Raw genomic sequence first — 11642 nt, 5'->3', positions numbered from 1 at the left:
AACAGCAGCCTGCTGACTGCAGCTTTCTCAATGCTTCCCACCTTGGCTGTGCCACACCAGCCCTTCAGCCAAAACAACAGCAGCCTGCAGGAGCAAATGAGAGATGCTGGGAGTCTCTAGAAGGACATTTTCATTTCATTTAAAACATTTTTGATCTTTTTTTCCCAAGGAAGATCCTAACCCTTTATCCATGTTTTGAAGTTTCACCCTGCTTCTTTCACAATTTTTTAAAAACAAAGGGAGGAGGAAAAAGCTTCTTTTGCAGATCTGCATTTTTCTGCAGTGGAAAAGCACAGCGAGGAGAGGGATGTGGCAAAATACTTTCTGCCACTCAGCCAGAGTGAGTAAAGTGAGGAAAAAAGTGCAACTGAAATCAAGCACAGCATTTAAAGATCAGTCAGCACTGAGAAATATCAGATGTCAGCAATCTGCTCCTTCCAGCTTTAGAATGAAGAGTTTTCTCTCAAACCGTCTCAGCCAGTTTTGGTGACAAAATTCCAAACATGCAAACCCACTTGCCAAAACCATTTTTGCCTTCCAGAAAGCATCATGTTGGTGGGTGTCAATAAATCTGACAGACACTGCAGTCTCCTACTGCTGTGGGAGATAAAATTTCACCCATATTTACACTTCAGTAAAATGAACTACAACTGGATTTATCCAGAGAGAGACAAAGTCAACAGCAAAATTCACATGTTCCAGTTCCTTGTTTCCAACCAAAAAGTGATTCCAGAATAAAATTCTGGAGGAAGGAGGAGAATAATCAATGTTTATCTACCAACTTCAGTAAAAAATACACCAAGCAGCCTGCTCCAAAGTGGTGGATAGTGCCTCTGGAGTCCTTGAAGGTGTTTTTCCCTGGAGAGCCCACCTGGGGAAGAGCTGTGATGCTGACAGGCACTGTGCCCTGGGCAAGCTCTGTCAGGCTCAGCTCCACTCTCCTCTCGCTGCAGCTGATGCAGGAATTCTGGCAAAGCCTAAAACTCCTGTCTTGCCAGAAGTTATTGCTTGCTTAGGTACAAGGGCTCCTGGAAAGTTTCCAAACCCTAATGGGAACTTCACTCAAATGACTGAGTAGTGGGTTCCCACATATTTCAGCCTCCCCAGTCCCTGAGATTTCCTTCCACAATACATCTTCCCTCTGTATTTCACTCCTCACTCTCACAAGACAACCCTTAAATAGACTCAAGAGGACTTTGTGACAAAGGGACAAGAGTTAGGAGGTGTCTGTGAAAAGCTTTTGGATGGAGAGCAGCAGGAGGACATGGAGCAGATGCAGAGCAGCAGCTGCACTTGCCAACATGCACCAGCCCCTGGCTGCCTCCATTCCCTGTTCAACGATGAGTGCTTCCCACTTGGACCTCCTCACTCATCTCCACAAGCCTTCCTTGTGGCACAGCACATCCCCAGGATGCCTCCAGATGGGGCTGAAATGGAAAGGTGCAACAAAGAATCACACCAAGGGCACAAATACCCACAGAGTAACCTGCACAGAGTGGGTTTCACACTGCTCCCCTGCTGCAAATCCTGCCCCCAAAATGGCACCAGTGGGGACATGCTGAGCAGGGGACCATGAGGTCTGAATGGGGCCATTTGCCATTTAGAGAATTCACTGAAAATTAGCCTTTTCCACAAATATTTTGGGGACAGGATGAGGAACAGGACATAACATGAGTCTGATAGCTGCTTGGAAAATCAGTGCTAGGGGATGTGGACACCTTACAAGTACCACCATGTGGGACCCTTGGCCAGCCAAAGGGGCAGTGACAGCCTGGTTCCTCTCTGCACAGCAAGAGAGATGTGCCCTGCAGCCAACAAGAAGCACACACTCACCACCAGAACTGTCTCCTTCTCTCCATGGTGAGCCCTGCAAGGCAGATCAGTGTCCAAACCCTGCACTGACTCCCTGCCATGATGGTGCTCAGCCAGGCAAGCTCTGAGGGCAGGGTTTGTACCACAGCCAGGAATCATCTCCTCTGGAAATGCCCCGGTGCAGCAGGAGCCCTGCACACAGCTGCAGGGGGAATCACTTTCTGCTTCTCTAGCTGAACCAAGAGGCTTCAAGGCTTCTCTGATGGGTCCCTCACCACTGTAACATGCTGCTTTCCCACCTGTGGGATGCAAAAGCTTAAATCAGCAGCAGCTGCAATTTCCAAAAAGACAGATTTTGAGTAAGCCAAGACTTGTTCAACACTGCTACAGCTCTGCTACAACCCCCCTCCATGTGCCAGGCTGGCCAGCATCCCCAGGAAGCTGCAAAGAGCCTTCCTGGTGTCCTGGCTGCTCTGACAGCTCCTAATGGCCACCACTATTTCACAGTGCCCCAGCTGGATTTACACTCAGAGCTGCCTCTGTGATGGATGCCTCCCACCAGCACTGCCCCAGCCTGTGCCAGCACAGCAGGGCCAGGCAGATCCTGCTCCCTGTGGCAGGACTGAACATCATCTGGCTCTTCCAGGCCCCAGCAGAGTCCCTTCCCTGCCCTGGCTACAGCAGGGTCTTTGCACAGCTTATGACACGCTGGTATCTCCCCAGACACCAAAGGGAGAAGCAGCAGGAGTTCCATAAAAGCTGGCAGATGGAAGATGTTTCCTGACATCAAAACATTCCCTGTCTGACAGGATCCTCTCTCTGGCAACAGGCATCTGCAATAAACAATCGATTTCTTGGCTGAAGGAAGCCAAGAAGCTCTTGTGATTTGCTGCTCTCTGTCCTGCTCTCTCTCCTGTAAGGTTGGACTTTTCCAAGCAGAACAGGATGGAAATCTACCAGGATCTGGTGGCTGACCCCTGCTCAGTGGCAGACCTTGAGAGGAGCCTTGCAGGCAGAGGCTGCACAAGCAAAGCAGGACTCACTGCAGGGACCCCCACCCACCTCCAGGCATCTGTGGGAGGACATCAGAAACAGCCCAAGGACAGGAAAGATCCTCCTCTGACTGCTTCTGCCTCAGCTTTCCCCCTTCTGCCTCTGCCTGCAGCACCCAGCCTGGGAGGAGAGCACAGGGAGCAGCCTTGGACCTGGGAGAGCAAGGAAGCAGCAAGGGTGGGATGTGCAGCTGCAGCCAGCTCCTGATCCCACCGTGAGCTCAGCAGCAGGGATTCCCTGGAGTGCTGCTCCTGACGCTCTGTGCACTCCAGGAACTGTAAGAGACAGTTCAAATAAATCTGCGAGACAGGTTAAACGCATTTAGTTATTTTCAATTCTTTTATTCTAGAGAGGAGAAAAGAGGGATTTTTTTTTTTCCGCAGGAAATTTTGATCATTCATAATTGGCAGCACAGCCAAATTCAACCCCTGCATCTCACAGCCCTGCAATCCACAGCCCTGCAAAGCCAGTTCTGGAATGGAGCAGGAAGACACTCCTGCACCCTCTGAGACAAATCACATCTGCCATGCACATCTGCCACAAAAACCAAAAAAAACAAACAAACAAAAAAAAACCGGGGATTTTTTAGTCTGGTTTGGAGTTTTTTGCACTAATCTGTTAATTTTGTTTATTACAATAGTGGCTAGAATCCAACAGAGCTCAAAGATTCCTTTGTAGTGAATATGAAGTGTGGACAAACTGCCATTTTCTAGGACTCAGGGTGTAAGTGAAAGAGCCACTATAGAACGTCCTGCTTGGGAATTTTGGGGGTTTTTTAAGGCATTTTGTTTGTTTGCTTTTAAACCAGCAGGATATTCAGCCCTCTGGGTTTTTCACTAATCTCTGCACCTCAAATGCTGCCTTTATCCCACAGCCACCGACAGCTTTTTCCTTTACCCTTTCTCATCCCACTTACCATTAAAGTAATTAAATATTAAAACTGAATAAGGAAAACTTTTGAAGAATTGGCAAATTAGTTTTTCCCCACGATACTTTTTGAAACCGGTGCCTGCCATCTACTGGCACTTTTCTCAAAATGCAGCCACTTTTAAGCCAAAAACTGGAGAAAAGAACATTTTTGCCACAAGCTCCTTACATTCATCTTGCAACTTTCTTATTGCAAGCCCCAGCAAAGTCACTTCCTCTAAATGCTGAGTTAGGGTGTCACCTTTTTTGCTAATTGTTGATTGCATGATCACTTGATAGATTTACATTATGAAATTAGAGTAATAAACCTGTTTCCAAGCTACTTTCAGTAAAATTGTCTGAGCTCAGTGACAATTACCAGAATCCTGGGATGAGCACAGTTATCCATGACACTGATGCTCCCAAGAGAAGGAATTCTGAAAGGCTCTCTGCTCCCCTGCTCTCTTCTCTCCCACCTTCCATGCAACCAAGGCTCCCAACTTTTAATTACTTGTCTCTTCAGATTAACCAGAAAGAGTTGTGTCTGTTTCCCAATAGTTTATCAGAATTGCTTTTAATCCACAAGGTGGGAAACATATTTCAATTCATATTTTCTTTGGCTGAATCTTTATTCCAGTTTAACTTGATTTTCTTCTAGAGCTGACAACACTGAAGTCCTGAGTAGAAACACTGACAGCACTTGCTGAGGGGCTTGAGGAGTGCACCTTTTACCCCACAATCATTTAATGTCAATGGGTAGTAAATTTACTTATTTTTAAAATCTGTCTCTTTGCCAGCAATGGAATGACTTCTATTCCAAGCAGTATTTTGATTCAACTGCTATTTTAACCTCATTCTCTAAAAACAAGGGTTCCAATCCTTAAATGTTCCCTAAACTGACAACCAACTTCAAATGACTCCAACCTTCCCCACAACAGCCTGTTACTGCAGCAAAGGGCCACCACCAAGGCAGTGAGCCACCTCCTTACAGCAAGCTATTTAAAGCAGAATGCTCTCTACTAATCTAGCAGGGAGCTGGAGGCCAAAGCTTTACAAAATAAAGAGATTTTCAGAGGGTTTTAAAGTCTTCTGTCTTCCAACACCTTCCAAGGGCCCACATCTCTGATGCCAGCAGTGTTTTCTCTCTAAAGGTGACCTTAGTCTGGATTCTAATAACACTTATTAGCCTGCATCTCTAGTGTAGGGTATGCCTGTTCTGGGTGTGGTGATACCTCAATAGTTCGTAAAACTGCCAAAAAGTCTCAATTTTTTTTTTTGTTTGTTTGTTTGTTTATAAAGACCTACCACACTCATTCTTACCTAACTACAATGGTTTGCAGTGTGTGACAAAGCTTGCACTTCCCTGAGTTCTGACCTCAGCAGGAATCACAGTCATTCCTAGAGGAAATTCTGCAGCTGTGCAGCCAGGTAAAAGAACATCTGGACAAGACAGGTCTCCAGAGCCACCCAAAATTCTCAGAGCTGGCAAATGCAGAGGCCAGCCACCGCCAGCCCAGCCCAACACACCCACCCAGCACCCCTGGAAATCACCCCCTGCTCAGGCCCAAGTGATGCATTCCCAAGCTTCCTCTATTCAACAGTTTTATTTTTCTTAAGAATACTTCCAGAGGACAGAGAAACACAGACAATTGACAAGTCTTCATATTCAGTTCTTTCTCCGATCCTTTAAGAGAAAAAAACCCGCAAATGAGATCTTTTTAGTGAGTCCCAACACTGCTCTCAGCTCTGGCTAGGAGACAGTCCCTGCCCCGAGGAGCTTCCAGTCTAAGAGAGTGATACAAAGGTGAGGGGCACAGGGACAACAAGAAGGAAGGTGACAGTTTTCATGCTGCTGGTGCCATTCCTGGAGACTGGTACATGTGTTTGTGCTGGCAGTCAGGATGGACACACCGAGGAGACCACACAGTGCACGTGGCACAGCGTGTTCTCTCTGCAGGTATTTGGAAGGGACAAGGTAAAGAAGCTCTCAAGAAAGTTTTCAAGGCAGTCCTGTGATGAGGAAGGCATTTGTTCTATGTAGAAATTTTTGCCTATTTACATCCTTTTTTTAAAGAAGAAAATAAAACAGTTAATATGAAAAAAACCACATTCATCAAATCAGCTGAATTACAAAAATAAAATTTTCAAGCTATGTCTTTCTAAAATAAATATCATTAGGTAAAAATGGAAAATGGAAATAAATAAATACATGTATCCAAGCTGTCTTGTTAAAACACAAACAAGCATAATTACTGAAAAAGTAGCCATGGAATCCAAATTAAAGCAGCAACTGTTCAGAGGATCCTTCTCCTCAGTAACAGAGGAAAACGAGTCCCAAGCAGCAAAGAACAGATTTGTCTTAAAAGAAATATAAAGGACTGTGTTCCTTATAGGAAAGTATAGAATATTTCCTTCTTTGCTGATCAACAGAGGCTAAAAAACAGAGTTTCATGATTTTCCCCAATGAAATATTTTACTGGTATTTCCAACCAGTGGAAGGTCAACATTTTTTCCCTCATAGGATAAAAAGAAAAGTAAAGCCCCATCTGTGAACTTGATTGATTGTGAACATACATCTTTAGTCCCCTGATTGAGCAGAAAATTAATCCATCTCAAAAATACTGAGCTGCTCTTTCTCCCCCTCCCCAAACAGCAACTCCCATGAGCAGAACCCAGACATTTGAGTGCCCAGGGACTGCTCAGCACAGTGAGCTGGGCCAGCTCAGCCTCGGGCAGGACACTTTTACTGCTTGGGAGCACAAGCTGCACCAGTTTGGGATGGTCCAACAGGAAATCCATGTTTCCATGGCAGCACCTTGCATTTCAAGGGGTAGTTGATTGCCCTGAGCTCCTGCTGGCAGGAGCCAGGCTCAGTTTGGCCGGTGTAAGTCACAGTGCTCTGGGTGACAGGAGGCAGGGTACCCTACTCCCCACGCTCATAAGGCAGTACCACTCCAGGAAATCTGTTTCTTTCTTGAAGGTTTTTTGTGGTCCTGTATGTCCTCTTACTTTTTAAGTTGTTTTTCTACCTATTTAAAAGGAGCAACATGCCCAGATTAACAACAGAGGTCAAGTAGGCAAAGATTAAAATGTCCACAATGCAAGCTCTAGGTTTACAATGTACTGGTCATGCATAAACCCCTACAGATCCTGGCAGGCATTTAAACATTTAGGATGATGGAAGATCAAATTGCTAATGAACTGACTGCTGAATGGACTGTAGCCAGCTTGAAATCACTGGTAGGTTCTGCTTCTGATGTCACAACTAAAGTCATGTCAGTGGTCATCAACTTTAGCCCTTTTTGCTTTCAAGGAAAGATGCTGCAAGAAAAGAAAAGAACAAAAAATTGCTTAGCAGATACACCAAAACTTAAGAAAAAAATCAACTACAATGCTTTCTATCCTTAATCACAATTTAAATAAATTCTAACAGAAATATCCACACCCATCCAACCTCTGCTTGTTACTGACTCAATTAAAATAAACCCGTTAAATAAAAACCCACATGTACCCCAAAGCGATATTCTGGCTTGTAATAAAACAACTCCTAGTTCTTCTGTACTAGCTGCAAGCAAAGGAACAATTTCCCACTGGAAGCAATTTTCCAGGTGTAAAAATGCACAGAAAAATGTGCTCCCAACAATACATCTGCAAAAAAAACCCAGAAGAATGTACATGAAGGGGAAGATTTTAACAATTGTATTAATCCTGAAGTTCCACTGGAACTTTGGAACCTCTGTGCCTTTAAAGACCTTCAAATGTGGAATGAAATATGAAAAGAGTTCTGCAAAACTTGGAATGAGAAATAACTGACCAAAATCAAGCTGTAGAACATTTTTTAACAGAGTCCTATTCAGTGGTAATTTGTTTTTAACTTGACAAAGGAATAAAACCTTTCCTTCCTACCACAAAGATGTGTCCTTCAGTAGAAAAAGGGTCTGAATATCTGTAAATTAACACAAACCTGTGTGATTTGTAACAGTTCATTCATTAAATTTTTTTAGGTATGACTCAAATTTTTACACAAAAGAAATATTTCTAATTTTCAAACATTTTATAAGGACACCCAAGACTTCTGGCTGATATGGATAACTGACCAGGCTGGAAGAGAGAATCTTCCTCAAAACCAGCACCATCCTTGAGAGCTACCATTTATTTTAGGATGAAAGCAATGATTAGATCATACTGCAAACTGACTTCACTTGATCAAAAGGTAAAAAACTTGGTAAAAATTGGGTTTTGATGTAACTTCCTAGGATATCTACAGCACTAGTAGCACTACTTTGAAAAGCATGTTCCCTCATTCAAGACAAGTCCTCTTTGCTACCACCTACCTAAAGGAAAACCTCACCCCAAACTTCAGCCCATGGAGAGGTCACAACAGGATTCTGTGTGGGTGTGGGCTGCTAAATGTAAATTATGTGACAACTGTAAATATGTGAGTCAAAGGACTAATTATTGCAGGAACAGATTTGATCCAGCATTGGCTCAGCTCCTTTTTACAGCACGTCTGCAGATCATCTCCCAGCAGCTGAAGGCTCAAGGCTCTGCCCCACAGGGGTCATCCCTGCCTTTGTCAAATGTCTTACAGGAAAAAGGCAGAAAATATTCAGCTACTTAGGAAGTCCATTTATAGATGGGAGTTGTCTGGGTAATTGAGATGAATTATCCAAGATGAGCATAAAAAACCCCTCTCTCAAGTCAATCACATGAACAGATGCCATACTGTGGGGAACTGGAACCACAGAGGTGTCCTAAGGTGCTCCATGCACCACAGGATTCTCCCTTTTGACAAAACCCCAAGGAAGTGAAAGAAAACAAACATCAGATTCTCCAAGAAGTCAAATAGTGAAGCAGATGTATAAATGAGAAACACACCACCTTTTTCACAGGTCTGTTATGCAAATGCATTTTTTCACTCAGATTTTGGAAATATTTCATTAATTTAAAATATAAAGCTCAGTAGATATTAATGTCCCATGAGAAATTCAAATACAAGATCGATCTGGTAATCTGTACAGTATTTATAGGCTCTGTGGTACCAACAGCCCCAGCTGAACTAACATTTAGGTAATATTTAATACCAATTCAGTTCTCAGAATGACCAGTGAATAAGTCTGGATTGACAGATTCACATGGGACAGTCAATTGAAAGATACTTATAAATAAAAGGTATCTGTATCACACACAGCAATTTGCAATAAAGCTCTGCTCAAACAGCAGCTGCTCTTTGCCATTTCACATTTGAACAGATCAGTAAACATAATTAATGCTCAAAAAAAAAAAAAAAATACTCAGGATTTTCACAAACATTTGCAAAACATGCAAAGGCTCTCCTAAAATTGTTATGCAAAGTGTGATCACTGTCTACCTACAGTACTGCTCAGGGAATTGCTACCAAGAGCTACCACTGAAGTGTAGAATGGCTGAAGGCTTCATTTCCCAAAGTGATACGATGGTGAATGTAACTTCACCAGCAAATGGATCTCACTTTGTAACTCTGAGATCCACTGGCTGGATCATAAGGAAAAACATTTCATGCATTAACTTATTATCCTCTTCCTTTATATTAAAACCACTACAATGACCAGAGCCAACTGAATTTCTGTCCCATCAGACCACAGCAAAACAAAAGCCCCTAGAAAGTTCAGACACAAGAGCTGCTGTGCAGCAATGGTACCGTTTGGCCTTTATGCCGATTCCGTACCGTTCCTTGCTGGTAAAAGTGAGGGGCCAGCTCCAACAGCCAGGAGGATTCAACAGCTGTCACATCTCTCATGTAGTATTTAGCAGTCTGTATGACTTCATTGTAGACTACCCTGGGAGAAAGGAGACAAAAATGAATAGTGTTTGCTGTCAAGCGATGAGGGAGAGCTGATTAACACATATTTAGACAGTTTCACACACATGCTGCCAGAGGTGGCACTTACAGAGTGACAAGAGGGTCCTTAAGCTGTAATTCAGCCTCTTGCCTCCTTCTGATTGGTTGGTCAAAGTTGTCCACATTAAGAAAATCCTTAGATTGCCATGAAAACAACCTCACGAACTACCAGACCATATGGGTGCAAGGTATCCATGAAAGAATGTTTCTTATAATAGGGTCAAGGGGGACTCACAACTGATGCTTTGGAAGACAGAATATGAATTACTCTGTGATATCATAAGGGAAAATGTCCAAAGCACCAAAACCCTGCACCCACAACAAGGAGGGCACAAACCCCAGCATGACTATCCCTGGCGCCAGTCTGCAGACAGGTGAGATAAGCATCAGAGGAAGAAATCAGCTTTAACTCCTGCCAGAACATCTCCTGGGAAAAGATTTAGGAACATCCAACCATGTGGACTCGTCCCCACTGCCAGCACAGTCAGGCTGCCAGCAGGGACAATCTATTTCTGAGGTCACCTTCTGCAGGTAAGGTCTTTTTCCCCAAGGAAGTACAAACCCTTGCACTGAAGGGGCAGCTACCAAATCCTTAAGTCACCATCTGCCTTCTACACACAGCAGAGCTGCAAACACCTGAGGTTTGTGGTTTCTCATTAATTGGTATTTAGCTCTCAAAGAGGAAAGAGTCCAAAATTCTCTTTGCCAAATGCATCCTGAGACATGGCAACTAACACAACTAAAAATAAATCAGAGGAAAACAAACCAGAATGAAAACACATTTCCTATACACTTGTAGCAGAGAGAGAACTGAAGCCCTCAATAGAGGATGGCTGCCCAGGCTGCAGCAGCACTGAAATTTAGTTTGCTAAGTTAACTCCTATGTGACAGGATGCCATGACACCAGGCCAAGCTTATCCTTCTAAGTCTCAGCAGCAGGCAGTGCAGGATGGAAGTCCAAATACTTCAGGCTGATCATGCTGACCTGAGAGCTCCACACACATTCTGTTTGTTATCTGGGGACCTTTAACCTGCAAATGGAATGATCATATCCCAGCTAATGGGAAGTATAGCCAGTTCTTTCCTCAATCTGCTGGACAGCCATAACTTTTCACATCATGCATTTTATGTGTAAGCCCTTTCCCTGCAATCCATTTACCATTTCTGCAGCACCTGTTTGATAGGATATTTCCTTAACAGGCTTAATAGAAGTAAATTAACCCTGGCTCTGTTTAGATACAGAGACTACTTGGAGAACAATCTGCAGTGCAATATGCCCACGAAACAGGGTCACCTGGCTCTGCTTTCCAGCCTCTGCAGGTTTTTTTGACAGTCAAACATCACTCTATTCCCCTTATTTATTTGGATACTCCCTACAAAATGTTTCAAAGGAAATGCTATTTGGATTCTCCCTGTGGGAACTATGACCTTCTACACCTATTCCTCCACTGATGGAGAGAAACAATTCAATTTGGATGCTTCAAGACTCTTAAAAAATCCCCAAAGAGGAAGCAGCTGTAACTTACCAGCGTGGAGGTTTCTCTGCATACAGCACTGAGCTGGGGTGGATATGAAGCTCGTGGTCATCACGGATAGTCCTTGAAAACAAGATACTACTTCAGACTGTGCCTCTCTTTATTGCTTAACATTTGGTTCCTTTCTGCCCCAGTATGAACGTTTAATAAAAGCAAGAATGAAAGGGCTGGAATAAATTAACAGTTGCATTTAATGAACAGATGAAACCAGGCTTAAATGCTAGCGAAAGGAACAATCAATAATTTGATGTCCTAAAAGAGTTTTATCCACATTAAATGAAAAAGCAGCACTTCAGGCTTTTACTCAGTGCTTTGGGAGTGCTACAACACTACTGCACTACAATTGTACCTGCTTAACTTAAAGCAATCTAACGACTGCTAGTAGCAGCTTCCCACTATTAATAATTTTAGTTATATTTGCCAAAGAGAAGAGATAAACACTGAGGCAGTTTCCA

General features: G+C 43.5%; 1 protein-coding gene across 1 annotated transcript in view; it reads right to left on the bottom strand.

Annotated features, from left to right (window-relative positions):
- Nucleotides 1-5356: 5356 nt before the first annotated feature.
- The window catches only part of DHX35 (DEAH-box helicase 35), a 28718-nt gene continuing 22432 nt past the window's right edge, over nt 5357-11642 (bottom strand). Inside the window, exons 20-22 of the mRNA XM_038159268.1 lie at nt 11179-11250; nt 9479-9590; nt 5357-7092 (exon numbers count right to left, since the gene is read on the bottom strand). Coding sequence (XP_038015196.1) covers nt 7048-7092; nt 9479-9590; nt 11179-11250 — 229 coding nt within the window. The 3' untranslated portion in view covers nt 5357-7047. The remainder of the gene's footprint in view (nt 7093-9478; nt 9591-11178; nt 11251-11642) is intronic.

This window comes from Motacilla alba, chromosome 20 (genome assembly GCF_015832195.1).
Source record: "Motacilla alba alba isolate MOTALB_02 chromosome 20, Motacilla_alba_V1.0_pri, whole genome shotgun sequence".
NCBI lineage: Eukaryota > Metazoa > Chordata > Aves > Passeriformes > Motacillidae > Motacilla > Motacilla alba.
This window is presented reverse-complemented; position numbering and strand designations above follow the sequence as displayed.